This window comes from Trichoderma ghanense (genome assembly GCF_004382785.1).
Source record: "Trichoderma ghanense strain CCMA-1212 chromosome Unknown scaffold_4, whole genome shotgun sequence".
Taxonomy (NCBI): Eukaryota; Fungi; Ascomycota; class Sordariomycetes; order Hypocreales; family Hypocreaceae; genus Trichoderma; species Trichoderma ghanense.
Genome location: NW_027395667.1, coordinates 1,566,883 through 1,593,189, shown reverse-complemented (window position 1 = coordinate 1,593,189; position 26,307 = coordinate 1,566,883). Strand labels below are relative to the sequence as shown.

Below are 26,307 nucleotides of genomic sequence, written 5' to 3'. Positions count from 1 at the left end.
GAGGGGGGAGGGGGGAGGGGGATTCCGCCTTGGTTCGAGGGCAGATCCCAAGTCCTTATGCTTTCTCCCCTGTAGGTAGTGACAGGTACTTACGTTGGACATGGCAACAATGATGACGTGCTCCTTGTGGTTGAACTTGCCGGGTCGGAGGTTGAACTTTAGACCGAAGAGGTTCCATTCCTTGTCGGGCATGACCAGGTCCCAGCCGCGGCCGATGGGATAGGCAATCAGCTGGATGACATATGTCGTGATGGCGACGCTCGGGTTGCGCAGTGAGAAGAGCATGTTGACGCCAGAGCCGACGGTACAGAGGATGAGGCCGATGACCCAGGCGCGGATGGTGTTGGCAGGGACGTCGACATCATAGTTTCGAACAACGGCTCGCACCTATTAGAGGATAGGGAACATTCATCCCATCAGCTTACACCATCCTTGTTTGTTGGTGACTTCTCCTCGTCCGGCTTAAGATGCCTCCGTCTCATCTCATCCTCCGCAAACAGGTGGAAGAACAGAATGAACAAGTCCTACCTCGGGATACGGGCTGTTATCCTCCATGAGGGCGTGCTCAATCTCGAGGCCCTTCTCGGCATTGCCGGTAGCGATGGCGGCATCCACATCGTTGAGGTCGTCAATGGGCAGGTTGGGGTCGAGCTTGTGCGCCTTTTCAAACTGCTGGAGATGCTGAAGGCGCTGCATGCCGGGCGTGTCCGTCTCCAGAGGGCCGGGGATCGGAGTGATGTGCTCCGGCTCATGGCGCCGGCGGAAGAAGGACGACAACATGTTCGACTGCGAGAAGCCGATGCCTCCTTGACGTCGACGGTCCGCGGCGCTGGTCTGCGGTGGTGTTTCTGGCGTTGCTTCCGCTGCGGCTTTCGCCCTGGTCGTCGCTTTATCGCTGTCGCCCGCCTGGTTGTCGACAGATGGAACGAGCCGTCGAGTCGGACAGGTCCGGGGCCAGGTCTGTCTAGAGGACTTGGCTCTTCTCTCTCCTTCTCGCCCTCTGTCTTTCTCTCGCTCGGCGAGGAAGGGTTGTAGGTCTGGCAGAGATGGGGAAAAGAGAGCGAGTGCGACGACCTGCCGCAGCACACAACAACAGCAGATAATCGCTTGGGACGCTAACCCCATGGGCTGCAATGCTGCACCTTGCTGCAATGCCTCCGAGTACTGCTGCAGCACATCTGCGCCCTACCAATCGCAGACCCTGTCCGTGAGTCTCTCTCTCACGAGCCCAGCCGACTCCATCTTTGCTCAATTCCCCGCCAAATCATGGGCAGTGTGGCGCTCGAGCCCAGACCGAGACGAGAGGGAGGAGAGACGGCGCAGCACAGTGTGCAGCTAGGCCGTCGTGCCCCTGTCGGTTCCTGTCATCCACCATGTGCCAACAAGCGTTGCTGTGTGCCACTGGAGGAGGGAGAGGCTTGCGAGGCTGGGCTTGGAGAACGATGGCTTCTGCGGCTTTGGTTGGCTGAGCCCGGTGCCAATCCAGCGATAACCTGCTCTTCTTGGGGCAACGACGGCGCTGTATCAAGCCAGACCTTCCTAAAGGGCCGTAGCGTCTGGTGCCCTCCTGTGGCTGGCCCTGGGAGACAGTTGGAACAAGGCGCGGGAGCACGGAGTGCGACAACTCCTCCCAGAATCCACGCAAGTCCACGCCGAGGGAGCGACCATGATGGCTCCCATCTCCAAGCCGCGGCGGTCCACATGCGAAGCATTCGACTACGGTAGCAATGTGCAGTCAAGTATTACCGAGAGCTCGTACAGTGCATGTCGTGTTCATTCCCTGCGCCGCCTGACGAGACGCCCGATACTCGATACCAGTCTGTTTCCGAGCCTCGTGTGCGTCCGGCGATGGTACTCGTACCGAAGCCGAGCACAGTGAAGCCAGCATGTGCTTCCGACACACTTTGTTGCCGTGCCTAGCCTGCGAGGCGCAAAATAGTCTGCTTCCATCTCGCCGGCCCAGCCAATGATGCAGCCAGCGGGGGAACCCTAGTCTCGACTTTCTCCCCAGGGTGAGGGCCCTTATCTCTGCCCCCCTCGCATGGCGTTATTTCTGCCTTGAAATCGCGAGAGGCAGCTGAATCCACGATAGGCCGAGTCCTAATCTCTCTTTTCTCATCACGAATCCGATCTCGGGGATCCCAGATGCATGGCTTTGCGAGGACGAACCCTCAGCACATAGGAGTACATGTGTCTTGTCTTGCGGGCATGGGGTTGAATTCTGAGAGATTTCGTAACTCTCCCGAGACGAGACGAAGCCGAGTGAAGGAATAGCTTCCTCGAGACTGCGACCCTCGGTGGGACGGTACGAATTCAGCAGAAGCACCACCGTGTCGCCTTCTGTTCATGTTTGGTTCGCCTACTATAGCTCCAGGTCTTTCGTCTCACCCATTCTCCCAACGTCAAGTGTGAAAAAAAGCAAGCGACGTCCCGCCCCATCACTTCGCACTGTACATGATAAGTGACCACCCAGGCACACTCGTTGTACAGGCCTGCCAGTCTGTTCCCCCGACAGCGTGCAGCTTCTCAGCTCCGTCTTATCTGATCCCCTGCAAACCCGGGGTTCCAGGCCCTATGACACCATCTCCGATCGACGTGTAGACGGTATGACAGTGATCTCTCATCCAGCTCTGCCTGCTGAGGTAGTCCTTCAAGTCTTCTATCAACGCCATATCAGTTTCTCCATCCGCGACAGCTTCAATCATCACGGACACGAAGCACAAGCTGGTCGCTGACCATCCGGGTTGCCTCCATACAAATGTCTGGTTCCCTTTGTGCTCCGCTCCGCCACCAGACAGTGTGGAACTTTTGACGCGGACCGGCCAAGGCAAAACAGAAGTTCCAGGTCCCTCTTCCGGCGCCGTTTTTCCTTCTTGCAAGTACGGATAGACGTACCGTACATAAAGACGGCCTTTGCGCCTCGACTCGGGGCACTTTTGTCGGCGTCAGTTTTGTTGCACTTTCGGGTTTCTTTCCACCTTCTTTGCTTTCATTTCCCAAGCTCTCGTTCGCCACGGCACGGACTGTTAGGTAGGTATACTGTCTGTGTCCCGACTTGTCCGCTCATCCAGTTCTTTGCCAGTCTTCCCCGCAACGAAGCCACCGACACGAGAAGTGAAATCTCTTGCAACTCTGTCATGCTGGTACCAATCCGCCAAAGTGCCGCATGTGTGATGCGAGTGAGAGAATAATCGTGAGCTTACACGAGCTCCAGAACCGATCACCTAGTTAATGCCAGACAGCTGGTCATATCCTTCCATCATCTTTTGTCGTCGACGACTCATATTACCATCGTCCAATGCAAAGCGATGCCCGTAGTCGGAGTGTGCGCCGCAGCAGCCTAAGCGACCTGCTTGCCCGGAGAGGTATCATAGCATCCTGGGCAGGCAGCTCGTATTATGAAGAACCACATGACCGCTTCGCAGCAAAAGGCGGCCTATTGCGTCTCTCGGCCAAAGTATAGTACGAATTATCACAGAGCAATTGCCTCTTCAATATTGTTTCCTTGCCCAGCAACCTCCAATAAGACGTCGGTTTCTCATTCTTCGTAGCTCTATTCGGGCATTGGGTTATTGGGCCTCATATTATGTACAACAGGCACAGCTGCTTCAACCAGTGGCTGATCATTCGAGATTCAGGAATTCAAAAAGAAGGGAAATGGACAAACTGAGAAAGCCAACAAGGCACAGTTACAGCGGGTTCAAGTCGGCAACGTGACCCAACGAGGCATTCCAAAGCGTAGTCCTCCCGTGTGTAACCTCGTTCCATTCTTCGGATGCCAAAACCCCCTTAGCATACTCTTGCACTCTCTGGGTCAGCAAGTCTTGTCGTCTCACATCCATCAGCCGCGCTATCAGTGCTGCGGCGTGTGCGTCCAGTATGGTCGGCCTGTCTCCGAATATCCAAAGCTGCCCTTTGTTGTACTCGTTGAGAGCCGAATCAAGCTCCTGCACGAACTCCCGCGCCTTGGCTTCCACATTCTCGATGCTGGCGGCGGTGAACATATCGTTATAGCATAACTCGTGACTAGACAGAGAAGAGAGAGAACGCTCGTCAACAACATATCCAGGCGAGCAGTCGATCTTCATGGACAACTTACAAGACGCTTTTCATCTCCAAGGTTCTGCGGTAATGCTCCCCCAAGTCCTTCTTTTCCAGAAGCTCCGCAGCTCGATTGGGAATGCCATGTTTCCTCTCTTCGCGCCCTGTCGTCAGGGCCATGGCATGGAAGCTATACAGCTTGTCCATGATGCTCTGGATCGTGGTCCGACGATGGTCGGGAACAAGCTCCGGCTGCTTCTCACATAACCATTCGGAGATATCACGACTATCTGTAAGGGGGGATGCCAGCGCCTGCGAGGTAAGTGCCGGCACCTTTGCAGTTGTCAATACCAAGATGATTCGCTTTCGCCAACTTTGCGGCCGGCAGATATTGGATGTTCATCTTGTCAACAACTTACCTGGCCTCTTGGGTTCACCAATGTGAGATACTCCTCCGAAAGGTTCTCTTCCCTATGGAGATTTACCAACTTGATCTGGACTTTTGGGGCAGTGTGTGGGTTCAACCGTCTCCCCAGGACGAGCCCAAATCGTGTCATGAGCGAATACAGCGAAAATGGAAAGTAGTGGAGCGTGTAAAAGCTGCTTTCGCCTGCCATTGTCATGTCGTCGAAGCCAGCAGGCGGGTTGGAACAGGATGTTTGGCTTTGATCAACACTCGAGAGACTCGATCCGGTTCATGGGCGGGCTTGAGTTGACTGACAGTTGGTAAAGAATCCAGGATAGGCAGCGGCAGCCTGGTGATGTTATATCTTGTAGCGATCGAGTCAATGATGAGGCCAGATGCCGGCGGAAGCCTCTCATATCTGATATGGAGTTGCTAGATCCGGGGGCGTGTGGAGCCCAACCCCCGGACCGGCTTCGCCGTCGCGCTCCAGATCGGGCGCCGCTCCTGGCCCCTGCCCCCCTCAGCTGCGCCTCACTACGCCTCAGTCTCACCGAGATTTCCACGGCATCGGCTGTTCTCCATATGACGAAATGCGCCATCGGACAGAGTTCTTCCCTTCTTCTGGATCTGGGGCAATTGCATCATACGACAGCTCTCTTTCCAGCAGCCGCCCGGTCCATTGGTCTCTTTGTTTCGTCCTGGATGCATCGCTGTCGCTTTCGTCACAGCATTGGTCTCGTGGTGTAGCTGGTCCCGCGTTTCCCCAGTGTCGACGCGCTCTGGCATGCTCAGCTCAGGAACTGGAGGAGGAAGAGGGGAAGGTTCGGGATCCGTTCAAGGAGCAGATCAATGAATGCCAATGGTGCGCATTATTTGCCCTGCATGTTGAAGTTGAAGCCTTCTCCTCCCACAACATCAAGAAACATAAGCAGAACTTCGTACTCCAGTAAAGGCTTATCCCTCTGTCGTAGTAGGGCTTTTCCCAATAACCGATGTGAACTGCAAGTCATGATGGCATTGGTCCCACTGATCACATGTTCCTGGGCCGTGATCTGCAATCCCGCGCTCCAAGTACAGAGAGGGAAGGACGAGGCAAAACCAATGCATGAGCCACACAGGGGCTACAGAGTGACATGCTGGCGAAGAGAGCCGCGAGCAAGACTGAATCTCATGGAAGAAAACGACCGCTCACCTCATGCAGAGTGTTCGGTCCGCCGATCTCAGCAGCCGACGGATGCATGATGTTGAAACAACCCAGTTCATCCGTTGTTCGATTCCATGCGATACTTCAAAACCCGAATCTCCTTCACCTCGTCGGATCACTGTATTGTTTTGAGGCTCACATGTAACGAATTGGCAAACCGGAACACCATTTCGATCAGGAACAAGATCGTTCCAGGCGAGATATCTCGCCGTCTCCACACTCACCAGGGTCTACAATACCAGTACATCTGCCTAATGGACTCTCCGTGTACTTTCTCCCTAGTGAAGGCAACCAGTCAAGATCCGTCGTCGTTGGCAAGAGTGAGTATTTGAGAGATTTCAGTCGAGGAGCGTGGTCGCTAGTTTCCGTTATCACTTCAGTTCATCGTCGAGCTGGAACCAAAAAACCGCTCAGTCTGTCTTGTCGCTGCTGGAGACGCTCACTCCCAATGTTCGTGCTAAGTCCGTTGAGTTTCCTAGGACAAGATCCGTCCCCAGAACCGCACTGCATGGCAGAGAGAACATTTGGCTAAGGACGAAAGCTTGAGTCCCGCATCTTGGACCATTTGGACCCATCTCAATAAGTCATGTTCGAAGCAGAGAGGTGAGAGAAGAAGTAAGAGAGGAATAGGGATAAAACGCCCAGCGTTCTATCAGATGGTAGAGTAGGTTGAGCCGTTTGCGCATGAATAACGAATAGAGTGGAGGCTGTGGGAATATGGTACAAAAGATGCCCGTGAGCGTAACGCAAGCAGTCCTCTTGATAAGCCAGCCCCCCTCAAGAGGTAGCCGATACTAGCATGTGCAACAAAAAGTCCAGGTACAGCACTGCAGAACGTCGCCGCGTGAGAGGACTGAGAAACACAAGAGAGCCTCCAATGGCTGTGACGGTGAGATTTTCCAATGTGATGGGATAGAGGCAAATTCCGGACCCTAAAGCGAGAAACCCTATATCAAGGCTGCATGCCATGAAGCCATCTCTATTAATGGAGATTGCTGCCAAACTCTCTGTCGACAGGGAGCAGTAAGAACTCTTCCTAGAGCGGTAGGAGTGAACCCGGGGACGCGATATTGTTGTCTGGATGGGTGCCGGGTAATCTGAGCGTAACAGGCTGTAAGGCATCCGCCATTGCTTGGTAAATGGGTGTGAAGCTGGCTTGGTGTGGCCATGGAGTAGATGAAAGCCTAAGACATGCCAATGTCACTTAAGCGCCGCCACTAGACGAGCACTTTACATGGCGAGGTATCGACCGAGACGCATACTCGGATCGAGCATGGGCCAGCGTTCTCTATACTCGTGGAACCAAGACTGATACTCCGCAGCAGTAGTACGCTTGTACACGTATGTGCGTACAGGTAGTAGCAGATCATACAATGGATGGTGGGTTAGCTCCGAGTGATCGACAGGGGGAACCGCTTTTCCGGCTGGGGGGGTTCAGGGGCGCGCATGGCCAAGACGAGGCAGCTGGAGACCTGATTATCCACGCAGTCAGTTACGAAGTCATTGTATGAAGCTGATGTTCTCACCCTCCGTGGAAGCACAGGCACCACATACAGTACTAGCACGAAGTGCTTCTTGGTTTCACAAGTCACCTGGCAGCAGCAGGAAACTGCAGCCTTTGTCTGGCCAGCGTCAAATGACAGAGGCCGGTGCGGTTGATCAGAGATGGGGCAATCAGGCCATAGCACCTATCTTTTGTTAATGAGAGCAAGCCCAGGTCGAGCACTTATACAGTGGCGCGATCTGGACGATGCGCGTAGGATGCTCACAACAGAACGTGCTGTGCCAAAGCTCTCCCCAGTCACTCTCTGTCAGTGCCACAGTAAACAGTGGCGGGGGGAAACGCCTTGCGTATGCGTGAGGAGTAGGAACTTAGTATTGTTGCGCTCGGCATTTTGCTCCTGGAGACTGTTGCCCCTGAGTTGTTGCATCATCGATGGTCAAGGAGCAAAGCCATCGATCTCGATGTCATACCAAGTCTTATATTATAGTATCTCGGTCCATGGTAATTTCCTCCCTGATGCTTCGAGCAAGCATCCGACCACGATAGTAGGGTCAGTAATAACATTGTGATCGAGGATGAGAGCCATGACATAAGAGATGGCGATTGCTACCCTGGCCCAATCTCGGGAGGGCGAACGGGGACGGGTAAGGCGGCTGTGTTGTCTCCGTCCCACGAACCCAGTTCCGTACCTGCAGCTGCTTGCCGCCATTCCAGCAGGACCAGTTTTAATGCCGGCAGTATTACTCGTACGGTGTATCGAGAAGGTCTTGTCGTCATGAGGTACGAGAAGAAAAAGAGGCAGCCAGCTGGTCAGTCCACTCCCATCGCCTTTGGAGTCCGTGTCATGTACAGTGGGCGCTCCATAAAAACTGCGCAGCCGAAGGGCTGTCAAAAGTCGCGTCGAGTTGAGCTATTCAGGGGGCTCCCATGTGCGGCTGCATCGCCTTTTGCCTATTTTGCACGTAGCCGCTGGATCGAAATCGATCTAGAGGCAGCACCGGGCTTGTTGACGACGCATTGACTCGGCAGTCTTTCTGCTTGCGTTTCGTTTTTTTTTTTTTCTTGTTCGAAGGTGTGTGCCTTAGCAAGCCGTACCTACCTTACATAGGTTGAGCTCAAGCATCAAGGCAGCATGAAGGGAGCTAATTACGCCTTCCAATTCTTCTTGGATATCCTCCTCTTTCCTTCATCCTCTGCATGCCCTGATAACGGCAGGTGGTGTTACGTTGCACTCTCCAATCGGAAAAGAGGCATGCGCGCATGGATAAGGCAGTGGTACAACGTACAAGAGGTACGGAGAACGAGTACATAAGGTACCTATTACATGCTTCCTTCCTTCTCAGCGCAGTGCGAGCATGGTCCTTTCCTTGGCAATTGGATCCCGCTTTTCAGGAGTAAATAAGATGAGATGGCAATGCTTTCTTGCACCTGCTGGGCTCCCACTTTCTCGTCTGCAGCGATGCTTCGTGAGTTGCAGTCGATTGCGAATCTATGATGCCATGGCCGGTTGACGGATCCCGAGCTAATGCATGGCTGCTCAAGTGGTAATTTCCTCTTTCCCAGTTTCGATGCGGGGGCCGCGCAAGACTCGAGCTAGGTATCGGAGCGCTGAGGATTGCCGACATTGTGTCAGCCGCCAAGTGCCTCCTAGCGGTGGTACCTGACAGTACTTCGTGCCTGCCGACTAGTAGTAGGTAGATACTTAGGTAAGGTACTTGGGTAGTAGGGCTTCTGAGCAAGATGCCTGTCTCTTTTTCCATGATGGAGATCAATGAACCTGAATCGAGAGATCCATTTGCGCACCTAGGAGAGAAGAAGCAAAGCCTTTTTGCCGTCTAACAACTACCTAACCATCTACTCATACAACGTTCGTACTACATAGCATACCTCCAGTCAAGTGACAGATGTGGCAATTGAATAGTCCGGATTAGAGACGTCTCCGAGGGGTCCCAAGACTTTCTATTTTCACTCCGCGAACAACATCGCACAATATTCTTCTTTTCTTTTATTAGCAACCGAGCACGGCATGTGAAATGGAGGTACAACAGATGCCCTCTTCCGGCCTCTCCGTGAAATGTCTCCACTTTCGAGGTCACTTGTGCCTGCCACCAGAGCCGGACGCCTCAACAGAAACAGGTAAGGCTGCGGAAAGTGGGATGGAAAGAAAACCCAATTGAGGGGGGAAGAGAGAAGAGCCAACGCTAGGGAACGTGCTAAACAACCAATTGACTTTTGGAAGCTTCAGTTTTACATCGGTACCTCGGTAGCTACATAGGTAAGGTACCTTAGTTAGTAGTAATAATAGCCGCTACGCCCAAGGTAGCATTACCCGACCAGTGCTTTCCCTGCTTGCGCAGATCTGCCACTTCTTTCCCGATTGCCTGCGTCTTCTGTTGTCTCCCGTCCTGAAAATGAAGAGCAGGGGCTTCGAGGCTGGAACAAGGGTAGATGAGGCTCCAATTCGTCGAGAATCTGACTGGAACAGAGCGCAATCTTGGAAAGCTTATCCGTCTGACCGGCAACCCTGCTCGGTACTTCGGGGGTACTCAGTGCGTACCTAGTGCGTGTGCCTTTCGAGCTCCAGATGCTCTACTCCGCAAACTCCATCAACCTGAGCGAATGGGTACTGACACAGTGGAAGAACGATCCTTCAAAGCCTCTGGTTGGCTCGGCGGAGAGAGACCTCCGCGAACGCGAAATCCCAGGTACCTAGGTACCGAGAAATATTGGGCGGATGCTGCTGGGAAAGGCATCTCAAACCTCGGCGACAATGGACTCCTCGGAGCCTGGAAGCACCTGGCAGTCATGTCCGGGTTGTACAATGGAGAGGCACCAAAAAAACCCCGACAACAGGCAAGGATCTCGAGTTATTGCATCCTGCGCGCGTGTCAGAACTTCAAGTTTGAAGTCATGCTGTCCTTGAACCTCTGTGACTTGGCCGTTTGTGGCTGGGGCGTGGTGAGCGGGCCGCTGCGAGAACGTCTCCCAGAGGCGGCGTGGGTGTGACCAGGCTTTTAGCGCGGGCGGCGCCTGCTGGTGACGCTCTGCCACGGTGCCAGTAGTAGTAACCAGTAGAACGACTTCAGGTGTATGTAATTCAACATCGGATTGGTGTAAATGCCATACCTTCGGTATTCGGTTCGTATGTACCTACTCTGCTAGTACCTACAGGTAGTATGTGTTGTTAAGACTTGGCAGTTGCGAAACAGTCTTGCACAGCATCTCTGTGCAATTACGGACCGCCATTGGGCTGTTCTTCACATCAAGCATCAACATGAAGCATCATCACTCCAGGCAGCCAGTAGTTCGTACCTGCAAACACAAAGAAGCTGTTTAGCGGGTTGGCGGCTCGGCAAGGGGGATCTTCATAGCTACCTCCCTTAGCTTTGGCAGTTAATTGCCAACTTCATCTGCCATTCACGCTCTTATACCGTGTGCTGCCTTTCTCTCGGCCCCTCGCCGCCGCCTTGCTCATACCGCAGCTTACTCAAGTCTCCCTCTGGCGCCCGCTGCCGTCTACAGTTCCAAGGGCGGCTGATGTCGCGATTCGTCTAGGTAGCCAGTAGGTACCTAGGGCAGCTCCGCATTATCTTACTCCATAGACTGCCGGCTGGCCAGCTCTGAGCGATACGGATTTTTACGAAGTGCATGAGGGAGGAGGAGCTGCAGCTGTGCGTTGCCGGTGCCCCACGCTTTGATGAGAGCATCCGTTCTGGCTGTTTTAAACCACCTGTTAAGCCACTTTCCAGCACAGTCAACGTGCGTTTTGATGACAGCACAGCATCGAATGCTTGTTGCTGCAGTGATTTGCGGCTGGCTGGGCATTCATCCATGGACGCGGGTCCTACATACATTGTACGTGAACGCTCGCACCGGCGGTAAAAGTCTCTGAGAATCTGCTGCCACATGGATGACTTCGCGGCGATGGCGGAGTTTGTATCCATCCGAGGGCGGTTCGCATGTGATAATATCGGACCTGGTACGGTGGGCCTTACAAGTGCTAAACACGCAGATACAGTATAGTAATCTAATACATTACCCATTTGCGCCTTGCTGTTTGTCCTCCCGTTCACGGTGACTTGGCTTGAGCACACATGAAAGGTAAGGTAAGATAAGGAACATTGAAACAAAATAGGGGAGCCAAGGCGACCCGTTTGGTGCCCCCCCGGACGCCGCAGCTCCCGTGGGCTGGAATGCTTGTGCTTGTACGAGCATGCAATTCCACGCGGCCGAGGGCTCCGCAATACGCAGCCGTACGAGGGCGACAACCTCAAGTTACCTCCAGAGACGCAGGTCGGAACACCCTGTCCTACCTACTTCATGCATGCCCGGCGCTGGAGTTGGACACTGTCAATTTAACCCGTGGCATCCTGAGATTTCAGTGCCTGGACTCCGAACTCTGTGCTGGATAGGTACGCGACTCTTGGGTTCATTGTTCTGGCCTCCCTCTTGCCAGCGCCACAAGGCTGGCATCACGGCACACGTACCCATGAGTATATGAGTACCTCGTGAATGTCGTACCATCTGGCCCGACTCCGCGCTCGTTCGGTTTCTCTCCTCTCCCTCCGAGTACTAAGGTACCAAACCTACAGTAGGTAGTAGTAGTTAGGCCGGCAACTTATCTTCGTGAGGCCCGTGAATTTTCCCCTTCTTCCTCCCTCTCCCACTTCTGCTCTGCCCTTCCCCCCCTTTTTCTTCTGCCTTTGTGTGTGTCGAGGGGACAAGACGAGAATTCCTTGTTCATTTCAATCCTCATGGTCTGCGCCACATCCTTCCAAGTCTTTGCTTGTCGGTATCACAACCTGGAATCCAGCCCAGGCCACTTTTAGGGCTCCATTGTTGGGCGCGGCGTGCCGCAGGGAGCTCCGGCAGCACGGAACGGCGGGCCCTTGTAGCAGGCCAGGCCGCTGAGAGTGCTAAAAGTACAGCCCAGTCCACGCCGGTACAGTGAGTGCGCCCTTCTCCCGCTGATGACCTGGAGCGCTGAACCGGGCGGCCAAAGTACTGCCTAGGTACCATTGTGGGCTCGCGGTTCTTTAGCACCCGTTTTTTCTCGGACATCTCTTCCTCCTTCGCCCTTGTCCGCGCAAGCCAAGTTTCCATCTCGCCAACCAGACCGGCGGTTTCTCCGCCAGCTTCCCACTTCCACCTGTACCAACCACGACCGCGACGAATCGAACCCGCTCCTCACTACCGATACGGAACCCATCTCGCTCTTCTCAGCTGGCTGGGGCTCGGACGTGCTTGACTGCTGGGCCGTTCGCCTTTTCCCTGGCGCGCTGTCCCCATCGACCCGGCAGAGGGCCGCCTTTCCATTCGCTCGCTCATCCATACACCCTGGCGGCCGTCTCGCGTAGCCAGACGAGACCAGAGAATACCGGCAGAATCGCCGTCCACGCCTTCGCGCCAGTCTCTTTTACTTGCACGCACCACATATTTCCGATCGCCTATCCGAATACTACACGCCCCTCCCAGGGCTATTTTCTTTCGTTTTTACTTCCAGGATTTTTTTTGGAGTTCATCATTCGAGAAGCACCTCAGCGCGTGGTCCTGTCCGTGTATGCTTGTTCCTACTAGTATTCGACTCGACTCCGCCCACTCGTCCTGTCCTGTCCTACGGAAACCCCAGATAATTTCCCATCCGCCCAGTCATCGCATTCAGCCCTCCCGTCCCACCATCCCCGGGTCTTCAGTCTTCGGACCAGGCCTGCGTTGTTGGCTGTCCTTCGTTATCTGTCTGCCGCCGTTGCTGTAAGCAACCCCCCCTCCACCCCTTTCTCTCCCGCAGCCAACCAGCTGGCACGCACGCTTGGGGAAAAACCTCTCGAAAGATTTCCTGACGGTTAGTTCACTCATTAGCAACCAGAATATCGCTTGAGGCTTCCAAGCTTTGCTTTGCCTTCATCGCTATTCCAAAGTACTATTCGTCTTCCACCTTCGAAACCCGGTTCGCGCTGTTCCGCATTCGGTGGTCTCGAATCGAACACGACGTCAACCGATTCACTTCCATCTTCGAACCAGCTCAACCTACGGCCGAGTTCACATAACAGTGCCGACAACTTCGCTATAGCATAGCACATTTGCGCTTTCGTTTACGCTGATCACCGTCGCGCGCTCTCTTCCTGCTGAAAGGTACACACAGAGACACTTACGGATATAACTGTTCTGGCCTGCCGACAGGGATCAACCCTTCCCGCTTGCTCGCGCGCCGTAGGACTTCGGCCACAACGGCCATCGTCAGAGGCCGCTGTCCACTTGCTTCTCAGATCTTAGCCATCTAGCTAATCCTCATTGGGATCTCGACGAAACGATGGCACCCAAGACGCCCCGTCTCAAGATTCTATCAGGTTTGTCATCCCACCCCATGCCCTTGCTCCAACACGCCCCCTCTTGGCTCAGCACCCAATATGCCCACCCTTGCTCCTCGCCCATCCCAAACTTTTTAGTGTCCCGTCTCAAAGTTATTCTTTTCTTTCCCAAGCCTCGCTTGGCCAAAACGAATTCCTTCCATTTTGATTCCAACTTCTTGTCCCTCTTTTTCTTGTGCTTTTCGTTTCTTCTCTGGCATTTCCGCAGCGTTCACAATTCGAAACTCTCGTCACAGACGGAGCGGCTGTCGAACACAGCGCTCTCTGTCCTGCCATTCGTCATGAGTGGTCACCAGCTAATGCGCATCTGCTCAGTTGGGGGCAATCCCGTCTCAGCTTTCTTGTCGTGGAGGCTCCAGGCCACCAATGCCTGCGACGTCACGCTGGTGTGGAAGTCGGGCTTCGAGCATGTCGCCCAGTACGGCCTCTCGTTCAAGTACGTCGGCGCGCCACGGGCGGCCCTGCATCTACCCGTCTGTCATATCCTAATGTTCGAATCGCAGGTCCACCACGTTTGGCAATGAGCGTTTTAAGCCTCGACATGGTAAGGCCAGAGCATTGGTTCCCCGTCCCTTCTCATGTGGACAAGTCTCGCTCACGCTCCTTCTCCCCTTGTTCATAGTTGTTCGAAACCCAGAAGATGCTGCGGGAAATCGAGACGGTCCGTTCGATTACGTCATCCTCTGCGTGAAGGCTCTTCCCGATGTCTACGATCTCGCGGCCGTCATCGAATCTGTCGTCACTCCTCAGCATACCTGTATCCTCCTCAACACCACGCACTCGCTCGGAATCGAAGCCGCAATCGAGGAGCGCTTCCCAACCAATGTTGTCCTGTCCCTCGTCTCTGGGGCGGAGCTCACGCAGCTCGGGCAGAGCGAGTTTGAGCACAAAGGCTCAACTGACGTCTGGATCGGGCCCGCCAATCCCAATGCCAGCATCCCACCGTCCATACAAGAGGACATGGCGCAGGCCATCTCCCTGACGCTTGGCACCGGTCAGGTCAACAGTCGAGTATCCCCCAATATCCGACAACAGCAATACGAAAGAGTCATTGGGTAAGTAACAGATCCCTTGCGGCGGCTTGGAGGTTGTTGATACGTCAGCTAACTGAAGAATGCCCATCAAGTCCGATTGCGTTTCACCCCATTAGCGTAATTTTCGAAACATCCAATCATGCGGCGCTTCTGGAGAAAATGGGCGTCAGAGACATGGTCTCTGAGGTCATTGACGAGTTACTGCGCGTCGCCGAGGCCAACGGCTGCAAGTTTGCCCCAAACTTCAAGCAGTCAATCATGGACGAAATGACAAAACCAAATCAACCTGAGAGCATCATGTGGCAGGACTTTGTCGCCAGGCGGCCGATGGAGGTCGAGACTTACCTCGGCTCCCCGATCAAACTCGCTCGCGATGCAAAAGTCCCTGTGCCCCGGATAGAGACTCTTTATGCCATTCTCCATAATCTGAACGTTGTCAACCGCAACCGGCCGAAACAGGGCGACGCAATGCCTCTCGGCAACGGGCCCCCTGGCTCGCCGAACAACGCCTCACCACTTCCCCCTCGAGGCCCATCCCAGGCCGGCTTCCGCCCAATGATGCCCAATGGCAACGGAATGCCACCCCGCCAGCCACGACCCAGAACGTCGTCCAACTTCAGCAACGCAGGCGGGATGCGCAGGCCTCCGCCCATGGCGAATGGCGGGCCCAATGGCTACGGGAGGCCGTCACAGCACATGAACGGTGGAGGTTCCCGGGCCGCCTCACGACGTGGCTCGATGGAAGGCAATGATTTGGAGGAATTCTCCCATCTCGTCTTGTACGATGACATTCCAGAGGGCCAAGAGGAGTCCTTCGGAACCGAAACTTCGGACGTCGGCCTCAGAGAGCGAGAAATGCAGCTGCGACAGCGCGAGCTTGCTTTGAGAGAGCAGGAGATGAGGATGAGGCGTGGTCCGCCTCCTCAGGCATCTGCGCCGCCTTCTCGCCGCGGGCCGCCACCATCCAGGGGCGGGTTTGACGACGACGATGACGACGACGACTACTTCGACCCGGCCCTGGCCAGTAACGTACCCGTGATAGACCCAGACAACTTCGACATGATGAGCCTCACCTCAAGGAAAAACCGCAAGGTGGCCGGGCCGCCTCCGTCCCAGATGCGGCGTAATCCCGAAGGAGATGCGCCGGCGTCCAAGAGCAGCAGGTTTCGCCCCTTTCGCAATCGTTCCAGCCAAATGAGCCAGATCAGCCAAATGCCCACTGTAAATGACAACATCCTGGATGACCCGTTGCTGAGCTTCACTTCGAATCGCTACGGGGCTGTGGACCGCGGCGCCATGAGCGCGGGCTCTCGTGCCAACTCTCTGACGGCCGCTCGATTGGATGATATGCAATTCGGTCCCGGGGCAGGCGGAGGCGGAGGGCCCAGCATGACTATGACCGGTGGCTACCCTCGACGAACTAGTCATTCGCCGGGAAACCAGTACAGCCCGTCGATGCGAGGTGGAAATGGTAGACCCTCGCCTCCAAACGGATTCGGGCCTACAAACGGCCAGCCATCGCCGCCCAACGGCGTTCGGCAGCCCGTTCCCCGTTATCCCCCGGGGCAGGGCAACGCGGTCGCCCCCCAGCAAGTTGAACAGCAGATCGGGGTGAGCCCTCTCAATCCCCCCAAATCTAGAGATGCCCGTAGTCTGACCGGCAGTGCAAGTGCTAGCGCGGACAGTGCTGAAAACGGCTCTGAACGATCGGCATATGGCAGTCAAGGTAGCCTTCAGCAGCAACGGCAATAGGGGCAGTCAAATCCTTGAATTCACCAGATCAAAGGAAGTGTCGCTCGTGTCAATTCCGTCAAACGCTACCTGCCCTCACACACCTGATTTCGGACCTCACGTTAACCCTTTATCTCTCTCGCATCTCTTAACTCCCGTTCTGGAAACCACACACGCAAGACGTCGACAGCGCATCGTCACCTCGCGCCTTTGCACGTCCTATGCTCGGCTGCACGCATTCGCCAATCGATTGAGACCTTCAAGGAGCGATAATGGATGGGCTGCTTGGCGTACCATCTCCCCTCCCCTGCGCGGCAACCCTCAAATTTCATTCGGCAACATATCAACAACGTAGTGGAACCATCACAGATCAACGGCTTGGATGACTTTGGACTATTGATCAATGGACACTGGCGCTTTTGGCAATTGGACCGGACTATCAAGTCTCGTATATACACATGGAACGAAACGACACCGAGATCATTCACTCATTCATCAAATCGCACAAATTGCTCATGTCTCCCCTGTGGACACGCTCTTATGTCGATACTGATCGATTCCCTCGAGGAACATGGGGTGCAATCATGGCGCATTCCAGCGCCCCTGGCATCGATTGCTTCCTTTTTTTCTTTTCCTTTTCTAAATCAGCCCAAGCCTGACTTTTGGAAAAGCTTTGAAAAAAAAAAAAAAAAATAAGCGGTTGAGCTACGACGGCATTACTTTCCTTTCTGTTCATTGCAAATCACACGGCATCCTTAGATTCCTCTGTGGTGGGCTTTCCCCTCCACTTTATGAGTTTCTCTCCTTTTTCTCTCACCTTTGTCCTCGTCTTCGATATTTTTTATCTCTTTTCTTTGTTTAATTCTCCTTCAGCAACACGCCGCTGGTTTTCTCTATTAATGTTGGGGGAACAATCAGCCATGGTCTGTCCGGAAAAGTGCAACCATGACATGATTGTATGATTAGGATATCGCCGGGAGATTAGCACGGCGATGACCATGTCATTTCAGTTCATATCGCCATCAGGCGATTTCTGGACTCGACTACGATACAGAAGCGGCAGCAAAACAAACAGCGACATATCGAGTGGCGGCAGGATGCTTGAATAATTGATAGTTGAACACACAATAAAGACATAGAATGGCAGGGCAAATAGCGTTAATGACGGGAACATGGAAAAATACACGGGCGGCATCGTTCACAAGGTAGTCCGAATATATCATGGCATGTTGATTCTGACGGCATGGCCTTTTCTTTCTTTCAATCTCGTCGTCACCTTTCCTCTTTCCCCCCCTTTGAGCGTGAAGTAACGCAACACGATGCATCATCCGGCGGTTAAGTTTCGATGGCTTAGATACAGTCTCTCAGTGGCACATGTCCTCCTTGAGCTGAACCGAGACAAACACGTGAGTACCTCACCGCTGATAGAGGTATCCTTGAGCTGGAGGCAAATGTCTGGAGAGTCGGGCTCCAGCGGATCACGTGAGTTGGCGTGGGAGGGGCGGCGCATTGATATCAACAACTCGCATCCATCTCTCCAGCTACGCGTTGAGGCAAGCACTTTCCAAACAAATCTTCTTTTTACCTAAAGGCATCATTTGATTGACTGTTTAGTTCTTCCCTTTCATCAAAGGCAGCCGGCCACTTTCTGGGGAGATTGGGCGAACAATGGCATCCCGCAATGTGGGTGGATCGCAGGGACTCGGGAGACAGAGCATGATGACGAGCGGGAGTGCGATGAAGGCGAGACAGTTGGTAAGTGAGATTCAGTTGCATCATTATTCATCTTTCTTACGTTTTCTTTTCATATTGGAATCTTTGTCTCTCATGGTAGCAAGTGCCATTATTCATGACATCCCCCTTGCAACTGCTGTTCAAACAGTGTCATGTTAACCTATGTTTTCTCTCCCAGACACACCTTCACTCTCAACTGGCGCAACTATCGGCCAATCTAGCAGACACCGAGAACTTGCTGAGAATGACGAGCGTACAAGCGGAAGCGATGAGGGGACTGGGCAGTTGGCACGGCGGCTTGTGAGTGTTTGTGCTCGGTGGAGATGAACCGTGAATGAGTGCTGACTAGGACCGATCATTGCAGGTTCATGGCTGCGAGTAAAGTGCTTGGGGAGGAGAGTGTGAAGGAGGCTGGGAAGTGATGATGATGTCTTGAGAGATGGGCTGGTGAATATGGTTTCTTTTTTTGAGCGGGTTCTTACGGTAATGGGAATGCGGTATCATTTTAGTGAGTAGATGTGAGATCTCTTATTGTTTTTAAATAGAGCCGGCTCGGCTCTCACGAAGCTGTTTCGGGCGGTCAAGTCTATCCAGATGCAGACTAAGATGTGCTTATTCCATGGTCTAAGTGCCATTCGGGGATAAAGGGCAAAGTGATGGCCTTTCTGTAATGAAGCCGCGGCCGCGTCCGTGATTGATGCCGGTTTCCCAACTGAGAAATACCCGGTGCAGTTTCTACGGTTCGCCCTCATAGCTGTGAATAATATCCAAGAAAGGCAACGAGGCGGTGAATCGACGCGACGAGCGATCCATGTTCACAACATCTCCAACGAAGAGGAGAATGCTATGGCCAGGTGCCAGGTTGAGCAAAGTATAGCGTAGACCTCTTCCCTCCCAGGTCAACGGCCTTGACCCCCCTTGTGCAACGCACGGCAACCTCTGGAGAGGATGCATTGGGTGGCTTCGAGTATTAGAGAGTGCGTCTTGGTCTTTTCAATATACAGCTGGCCTATTCTCAGCTTGCATATGGAGACTCTCAAAAGCACAGATGCGATATCACATATGTCCGTCCTGGCATCTCATCGCGTGGGCAGCTCGGGCGCGGGCGTAGGCGCAGGAGGAGCGCCACCGTCTTGCTCCATCTTCGGAGTCTCAGATATCCCAGCAGTCCGGAAGGGCTTTCTCTTTTGCCTCGGGGCGCTGACGGGATACCGCTTCACGTTGCCGCACGTGTCGCACCGAATAACGAGCACATCGGCCCACGGTTTCCTTCCGCCTTTGCTCGGATTCTCCACGAAAGAGTGGCACGTCTTGCCTTCGATCAGCACGGCGTCGCAGTACTTGCAGATGGTCTGCTTGATTGAGGGGCTCTGCCGGATCTGAGCTTTCAGAGATACCGATCTCATGTCGGATACGACCTGGTGAGACAGGTTCATCGTTGCCTTGCGCTCCTGACTCTCATGGTTTTGGCCATTTCCCCTGCCAGAAGGTGTCTCTCTTCCTGAGCGGGATGAAGCATTGTGATCTTTATGCTGGGACTCCCCTGAGCTCGTCTCTTTCTTGGCGCCCGGTTCTGTTCGTTGAGCGCAATTGGCTAGATAAACGGCTGCCTGGTAGAGATATGAAGCCCGCGTGTAGATGTGTCTGTTTTGAATGCCAGGATTGCCCTTTGCCTTGGCCATGGTCCCTTCTTCGGTTCTTGCCTTCAATTTGATGAATGGATGCTTAGCTCTATAATGCCCCAGGGGTCATCCAAGAGAATTGTTATGCGAGCTACGGTATAGAACTCTGACTCTGTTGTAGATAAGAGGCCCTGAGTAATCTTTCGCCTAGCCCAAGTCATACAGTGTGCACTTGTAGCGTGCGGCGTCTTGTCCGCACATGGCTTACCTCATGTGTCTCACTTTCTCTCAAGCGCGTGGCACGTGACTGCGCCGGCTGTGCGCGCACGGGCCACGGCTTACTCAGGCGCGCCTTCGCCTTTGTCCTCCCTCCCTCCGCCCTCTTCGACAGCCTCATTCTTTCCCTCATCCACATCCACCGCATCGGCCCATCGTCTTCGATACGTGGCATTGCAACCCAGTTTCTGTTCGTCCTGTCCTTCCTCTGTTCCCGGCATCGCCTCCGCCTGGTAATTGAGGCCCCTCCTCCGTCCTGCTGTCTCTTCTCTTCGTCTCTTTCTTCGCCTTTATTCCTCCCTTCTGACGCGCCGAACCTGCTAGCGCCTCTCATTCAAAAGAGCCTCTCTGTCCCGACAGCTTCTTCACGGCTTTTTCCCGTCAACCACATCATCCAACAATGTCTCACGAGGAAGATCTCATTGACTACTCCGACGAGGAGATTGGCGCCAACGAGACCGCCGCCGCCTCCAACGGCAAGAAGGGAGAGACCACCTCCGGTAACAATGTCGACAAGAAGGGCAGCTACGTGGGCATCCACTCCACGGGATTCCGCGACTTCTTGCTGAAGCCCGAGCTTCTGCGCGCTATCGGCGACTGCGGTTTCGAGCATCCTTCGGAGGGTCAGTCCTGAATTCTAACACCGTCCCAAGCCATCTACACAATCATACAATTGCTTCCCATTTCCTTGAAAGCAAGCGTCCGTCCATCTCGCAAGCAAGACAAAAGAAAAGTCCGAGCAAAAGCAGGAGAATAAGAGGGAACAAGAAGTGGAAGCACAAATCGACTCGAAACATTTGTTGGCCCTACGGCCAGCTGTCATGGCCATCATCGTTGGATGCATGGTCGATTTCTTTGGCATGGCAAAGACTCTCCAATGGCTGAATGGCTCTTGTGGCTCCCGCGAAAGCAAGCCCATGTCGCCACTCGCAAAGAACCCTTGAGTTCTACCGATATGAGCTGCGCGGACAAGTGTCAAAGCTGTCCCCTGCGAGCACTCGTCGAACAGTGGGTGCAATGAAGGCTTTGGAGATAGTCAAGCCACGTTGGGGAGGAGAGAAGAGACGAGGAAGATTCCATGTCCCTGTGTCTCTAGGGCATGCGCGGACGATCACCGGCTGGGATCACAATGGCTTCAAGATCCCTTACCATCTTGGCTTGAGGGGCCTGTCGATCCCAGTCTTGACTTGCGGTTTCTTGCACGTTGAGAAATCATGTTCATGCTGCGACGATGGACGGACCTTGACGCACATCACCCATCGTTCGTTGCTACTTGGTTACAAATCAAAGTCTAACACCTCGCGATCGACAGTCCAGCAAACCTGTATCCCTCAAGCCCTTCTGGGCGGAGACATCATCTGCCAGGCCAAGTCCGGTCTGGGAAAGACTGCCGTCTTCGTCCTGGCCACGCTTCAGCAGGTCGAGCCCGTTAATGGCGAGGTCTCCGTTGTCGTCATGTGCCACACTCGTGAGCTGGCCTACCAGATCCGAGACGAGTACAACCGGTTCAGCAAGTACATGCCCGATATCAAGACGGGTGTCTTCTATGGCGGTACTCCCATCAAGAACGACATTGAGACTCTCAAGAACAAGGACACGTGCCCTCACATCATTGTCGGCACTCCCGGCCGTCTCAAGGCCCTCGTCCGTGACAAGGCCCTCCGTCTCGGAAGCGTGCGCATCTTCGTCCTCGACGAGTGCGACAAGATGCTCGACCAGCCTGGTGAGTGCAACATGCCATGGTACGGCCGAGGCGGCTCCTTTATTCTAACACAGCACAGACATGCGTACCGACGTGCAGGATGTGTTCCGCGCTACCCCTCAGCAGAAGCAGGTCATGATGTTCTCGGCCACCCTTTCCGACGCCATCAAGCCCATCTGCCGCAAGTTCATGCAAAACCCGACGGAGCACTACGTCGATGAAGACACCAAGCTCACTCTGCACGGTCTGCAGCAGTACTACATCAAGCTTGAGGAGCGCGAGAAGAACAGGAAGCTGAACGAGCTTCTCGACGACCTCCAGTTCAACCAGGTCATCATCTTCGTCAAGAGCACCGTCCGCGCTACCGAGCTGGACAAGCTTCTCCGCGAATGCAACTTCCCCTCCATCGCCGTCCACTCTGGAGTCAGCCAGGAGGAGCGGTAAGTCGATGCCACGGTCTCGATGAGTCGAGTTCGAGGAGCTGATCGCTAATGATGCAAAAACAGTATCCGACGCTACAAGGAGTTCAAGGAGTTCAAGAAGCGCATCTGTGTTGCCACTGACGTGTTTGGTCGTGGTATCGATATTGAGCGAATCAACTTGGCCATCAACTACGACTTGCCCGGCGACGCCAACTCGTACCTCCACCGTGTCGGCCGTGCCGGTCGATTCGGTACCAAGGGCCTGGCCATTTCCTTTGTGAGCACCGAGCAGGATCAGGAGGTCCTCAAGGAGATTGAGAAGCGATTCGAAGTCGCTCTTCCGTAAGCAGCTCCCCAACGTTCTACCCCAGAGCCCGGCTTGAATGGAGATCGGAGCAAGCTAACCAGATGTGATGATGCAGCGAGTTCCCCAAGGAGGGTGTTGATGCCAGCACTTACATGGCGTCTTAAAGGACTGCCCACGACGTGACTCTCCAACGCCTCATGTATGTACTAGAGTTGTGCGTGTCCAGGCTTGACAGGAGCATGTGGGAGAAAAAAGTTTCGCCTATGCCGTCGTATTCGGAAATTTTGGGGAGTAGCCGAGCTTGCTTATACTGTTACGTAGCTTTTTTTATCGGGAGCGCAAGGGAATGGTTGGCTGAAACGCCGTGGTTCACAAGGTCAATGAAATGAATGGATTTGCACGACGTTTGCATTTGCATACAGAACAATGCGTGGCACGTTCTGTCCAGAAGGGGAGTGACTGTTGATGAGTATGTCGAGCTTTTGCGCTCATTACATTGTGTATCAGACGCCGGATTCAGCGGAGGGGCCTGGAAGGGGAACACAAGGCAGCCAGGGGATTCCGTAACGAGCTGCTGGAATGTTCCTTTTGTTCTCTAGGTACCTTATGGAGTCACTCTCGGTCAGCTCGCACGATGGCTTGTCGGCCTTTCAACTTTTCGGATGTCATCCGGTCACATGGCAGGGCGGCTGCCTACGACAGCGGCGCAGAGATGGAGCGAGGCGTGATTCGGCGCCACAAATCTTCGCCACCCCTGACGGCCTCCGATCCTGGCCGCTTGGGAACGAACGCGTCGATATGGCTACTCGCTGTGCTGCGCTCGTTGTTTGAGTTGAAATACCTATGTTGACACGGGCTGTTGGTCCCTAAATGCAGAAAGCCATGCAGTCGTCATATGCCACCTTGGAGTATAGGTCGATAGCAGTTTGCGTTGTCGATGAGTCGAGGGTTGTATGTGGTCCTGGTCCTTTCCCGTCAGATGCTAGTGGAGACGTCGAAGCCCCTGCGGCTCCTCTCCTTGGCAGTAACCTGGAGGGTATTAGTTGTCGTCGTCGGCCTTGTCTCGCTCTGGCCTCGGCCACCCCTCACCTACCCTAGATGATGTAGGCAGAAACGAGCAAGGGGCCAAACACCAGAGCTCTGTGATGTCGAGACACTCGGCATGGTTATTACCATTTCCCCCCATATCCATATCATACTCGTGCTTTCGCGTCACATGAGCTCTGTTGATGCTAACATGCGGTGAAGTTGAGTATACGTGGTTTGCTGCCATTGAGCGCCTGGTCAGATACTAGTAGCTCATGCGAGATATACTAGGTTGGCGGTTTTGCCGCAAACCACACATTCGGCCTTGTTTGGGCAAGCAGAATTGCCGTTGACCGTCCAAAGCAGACCAATGGGATAACTACCTAGAATAGGCGATCGAGTGATGTCCAACATTTGTAATACTGGCAGCTTTCGATATGGACTGTTGCCAGCAATGTCACCGACACATCTTTGATGCCTTACCGGGGCTCCACTGGATGACTTGGCTCGAGCACGCTGGCGCTGCCCAGATTCTGCATCGTCATCGGATCCTGGGATGCAGAGCAAAGGGCATCGCTTGATTCCGACTTCGGGCGGTGATGCACCTGTCGACGCACGAGGCGATAGCTGAAGTTGCCCAAATGAACATGATGATATGCTCGCTGAGTCATGCGCGATTGCCCGTATGAGTCTCCACGAATGTGCCGCTTGGGCGTCATTAGGATTGCCAGCCCTCTCGAGGTTGGGCTGCGACCGACCCTTGGGCAGTTCCGCTCGCTCGGAAGAGCCTGGCGCCTCGGTACCATTGAGGAATTGCGACTGGTGTCCTCATGCACTCGCTGGTGAGAAATGCAAGGGCCAATTTAATTCGTGTACCAGCAAGGCCTCCTTTCACCGCCAAGAATGAGCGACTGATGGACGTCTTGCAAGCAGACAATCTGTAAAGACGGCATATGGAATTGCCCAGACGCCCGGATCTCAAAAACATGGGGCTGCTCATCCAAGGGAAGTTGCCGCTTGCTTTTGTCTCGATCAAAGTGATTCAGGCCGCTGTCAATAGCAGAGACGCGCCGCTGGGATCTGATATCCTGTACGAAGCAGATGAAAGTCGCCGCTGAAGTAAACCAAACGTGTCAGACATGAGTGTAAACAGTGCCTGCGGAAAGAAGTTGTGCTTGGCAAATGTAATAATAATCTGTCGAATGGTCTGTATCACCGGGTACGAAGTAGGTAGGCGAGTCCTACTCGCATGTGAGCATTGGTCTGCCTTCCCCTCTCCAGAAAGCCAATTCTGCTTAATCGCCTGATGCTTGGCTGATCAGAGTCAACCAGAGTCTCACAATTTGGTAATCTGCCAGGAGCAGAAGTAAGACTTGGTGCCAATGTTGAATACCGGTACATACTTCGTACTTCGTATGCACTGTTCCGTCTTTTCCAAGTGGCCGTGCCTTGTGCCGCGTGTCTCAAGTCGCATACAATCAGGCCCAAGCAATGTGCTCTCGTGGCTCAAGAAGGGCATCACCGCTAGAGTTCCCGCGAGCTGCGACGGACCTGGCATGACCCGGAGGCGTGTCTGAGACTGATCGAAAGGCGGCAAGCCTACTACGGCCCGCCCACCACTCCTCCTGGAAATGGTTTGCGCGGAAGCTGATGGCAGCTTTCTAGAGCCGTGGAGTGGGTGATACCGTCTGTCCTTTGGTTCGTTCACTCGCCTGGCCCGAGGATGCAGCACTGGAATCCAGAGTCGTATCTGTTGTCGTGGCAGCTTCTCGCTTTGCCTTGAGCTGCGGACACATGATTTCCCCTTCCTCTCGCCTCCCCTCTTCGCCTCCGCCCCCATCGCCTGGCCTTCCCCTCACGCCTTCCTGCAGGCGCATGCAGTGGAAAATGGATAGGTATGAACAAGCAGAGATTGTGGGGGAGACCCGCATGACGTGAAAAACTGTGGAAATTATGATGTCGCGCCATGTCTCGTGCAAACCGCGTACCTGTTCCGTCACAGCCGTCGTTTGCTTGGGCCACCAAGGTGCACGGCTTGCAGGCTGACGACGAATAGGATCAATACCAGATCATGGACGATTTCTTTCGCTTGGGCCGGTTGAGATGACCCCTCATGTTTGGTGGCTGGACTGCATCGTAGCTCGCCCGAGTGTACTCAATGAATGCAAGGTTGAAGTTGTGGCCTTGCTAATACCAGTACAGATACAGTAACAAAACAGTGTGTCGTAACCGGTGTATTCCCCAAGAAAATTGGTTGGCTGCTTCGCTTTCGTGGAACAGCTTCGAGGCAAAGTTGCCAACAGAATGCGGTATGCAGACTGGTCCCAAGATTTGCCTGGAAGCCACTGTTAATCGTGCCGGCTGGGCAATCCCCGAAAGAGCCGGCTTGATGATTTTCACAGAGCTGCAATATGATCGACGCCCTGGCAAGGCGTTGGCGCGGAGGAGACGGCGACGTTGGGCGACAGAAAAAGAAAAGATTGGTGCAGCGCACTATGAGCCGTAACTATCAGCCAGATCTCGCGCGAGATGTCGAACCTCCTTCCAGTCTGCAGTATGAAAGACAAGTTTTCAATGCATTGCAGACGATGTGAATGCCAATTCATCCGCCTCACTCGGTGCTCACTCGTGGCTTCAGATGACAATGTTGGAGCGCGAAATGGGCTGGCTCATGGCATTCTTGCCACTCCTTGTCGTATGCAATACTCGATGCCGCTTCCCAAGAACATCCGATGCGGACGGCAGGGAAGGGAGGGTTGACCTGATCAGCCACGCAATCTCGGGCGAAACTGCATCGTGATCAGCCCAATGGTGCAACATGAGACTGCAAGTGTGAGATTGGGTGAAGGATGAGTAATATACGCAGCATACAGAGAGGTGACCAAAGTACGCAGGGGGGATAAGGGGGAAGAGGAAGGAAGGGTAGCAGC

General features: G+C 54.1%; 12 protein-coding genes across 12 annotated transcripts in view; 5 read left to right on the top strand and 7 right to left on the bottom strand.

Annotated features, from left to right (window-relative positions):
* The window catches only part of CCMA1212_004692 (Sexual differentiation process protein isp4), a gene marked incomplete at both ends in the record, with an annotated part of 2,777 nt that extends 1,997 nt beyond the window's left edge, over positions 1 to 780 (bottom strand). The window contains 2 exons of the mRNA XM_073701988.1: positions 94 to 387; positions 529 to 780. Of these exons, the coding sequence (XP_073559738.1) occupies positions 94 to 387; positions 529 to 780 (546 nt within the window). The remainder of the gene's footprint in view (positions 1 to 93; positions 388 to 528) is intronic.
* A 484-nt stretch (positions 781 to 1,264) lies between these two features.
* Positions 1,265 to 1,648, bottom strand: CCMA1212_004691 (uncharacterized protein; the record flags this gene model as incomplete). The annotated part of the gene is made up of 1 exon (XM_073701987.1): positions 1,265 to 1,648. A coding segment is annotated over one exon (384 nt), but the record flags the coding sequence as incomplete, so codon positions are not given.
* On the top strand, positions 1,267 to 1,725 carry CCMA1212_004690 (uncharacterized protein; the record flags this gene model as incomplete). Its single annotated transcript, XM_073701986.1, has 1 exon — positions 1,267 to 1,725. The coding sequence occupies one exon, from the start codon at positions 1,267 to 1,269 to the stop codon at positions 1,723 to 1,725; it is 459 nt and encodes a 152-aa protein (XP_073559727.1).
* A 1,964-nt stretch (positions 1,726 to 3,689) lies between these two features.
* Positions 3,690 to 4,664, bottom strand: CCMA1212_004689 (uncharacterized protein; the record flags this gene model as incomplete). Its single annotated transcript, XM_073701985.1, has 3 exons — positions 3,690 to 4,026; positions 4,100 to 4,374; positions 4,461 to 4,664. 3 exons carry the CDS (start codon positions 4,662 to 4,664, stop codon positions 3,690 to 3,692), a joined length of 816 nt encoding a protein of 271 aa, XP_073559326.1.
* A 206-nt stretch (positions 4,665 to 4,870) lies between these two features.
* CCMA1212_004688 (uncharacterized protein) lies at positions 4,871 to 5,194 on the top strand (the record flags this gene model as incomplete). The annotated part of the gene is made up of 1 exon (XM_073701984.1): positions 4,871 to 5,194. One exon carries the CDS (start codon positions 4,871 to 4,873, stop codon positions 5,192 to 5,194), a length of 324 nt encoding a protein of 107 aa, XP_073559325.1.
* Positions 5,195 to 7,636: 2,442 nt separating this feature from the next.
* CCMA1212_004687 (uncharacterized protein) lies at positions 7,637 to 7,864 on the bottom strand (the record flags this gene model as incomplete). Its single annotated transcript, XM_073701983.1, has 1 exon — positions 7,637 to 7,864. The coding sequence occupies one exon, from the start codon at positions 7,862 to 7,864 to the stop codon at positions 7,637 to 7,639; it is 228 nt and encodes a 75-aa protein (XP_073559327.1).
* Positions 7,865 to 13,465: 5,601 nt separating this feature from the next.
* Positions 13,466 to 16,309, top strand: CCMA1212_004685 (uncharacterized protein; the record flags this gene model as incomplete). Its single annotated transcript, XM_073701982.1, has 3 exons — positions 13,466 to 13,959; positions 14,027 to 14,578; positions 14,674 to 16,309. 3 exons carry the CDS (start codon positions 13,466 to 13,468, stop codon positions 16,307 to 16,309), a joined length of 2,682 nt encoding a protein of 893 aa, XP_073559329.1.
* A 1,022-nt stretch (positions 16,310 to 17,331) lies between these two features.
* On the bottom strand, positions 17,332 to 17,511 carry CCMA1212_004684 (uncharacterized protein; the record flags this gene model as incomplete). The annotated part of the gene is made up of 1 exon (XM_073701981.1): positions 17,332 to 17,511. One exon carries the CDS (start codon positions 17,509 to 17,511, stop codon positions 17,332 to 17,334), a length of 180 nt encoding a protein of 59 aa, XP_073559328.1.
* A 458-nt stretch (positions 17,512 to 17,969) lies between these two features.
* CCMA1212_004683 (uncharacterized protein) lies at positions 17,970 to 18,444 on the top strand (the record flags this gene model as incomplete). The annotated part of the gene is given in 4 exon segments (XM_073701980.1): positions 17,970 to 17,975; positions 17,987 to 18,043; positions 18,201 to 18,322; positions 18,387 to 18,444. The coding sequence occupies 4 exon segments, from the start codon at positions 17,970 to 17,972 to the stop codon at positions 18,442 to 18,444; spliced, it is 243 nt and encodes an 80-aa protein (XP_073559331.1).
* A 657-nt stretch (positions 18,445 to 19,101) lies between these two features.
* Positions 19,102 to 19,704, bottom strand: CCMA1212_004682 (uncharacterized protein; the record flags this gene model as incomplete). The annotated part of the gene is made up of 1 exon (XM_073701979.1): positions 19,102 to 19,704. The coding sequence occupies one exon, from the start codon at positions 19,702 to 19,704 to the stop codon at positions 19,102 to 19,104; it is 603 nt and encodes a 200-aa protein (XP_073559330.1).
* A 616-nt stretch (positions 19,705 to 20,320) lies between these two features.
* CCMA1212_004681 (ATP-dependent RNA helicase SUB2) lies at positions 20,321 to 22,515 on the top strand (the record flags this gene model as incomplete). Its single annotated transcript, XM_073701978.1, has 5 exons — positions 20,321 to 20,543; positions 21,233 to 21,643; positions 21,702 to 22,062; positions 22,129 to 22,386; positions 22,467 to 22,515. The coding sequence occupies 5 exons, from the start codon at positions 20,321 to 20,323 to the stop codon at positions 22,513 to 22,515; spliced, it is 1,302 nt and encodes a 433-aa protein (XP_073559333.1).
* Positions 22,516 to 23,650: 1,135 nt separating this feature from the next.
* Positions 23,651 to 25,173, bottom strand: CCMA1212_004680 (uncharacterized protein; the record flags this gene model as incomplete). The annotated part of the gene is made up of 2 exons (XM_073701977.1): positions 23,651 to 24,196; positions 25,063 to 25,173. 2 exons carry the CDS (start codon positions 25,171 to 25,173, stop codon positions 23,651 to 23,653), a joined length of 657 nt encoding a protein of 218 aa, XP_073559332.1.
* Positions 25,174 to 26,307: the final 1,134 nt, after the last annotated feature.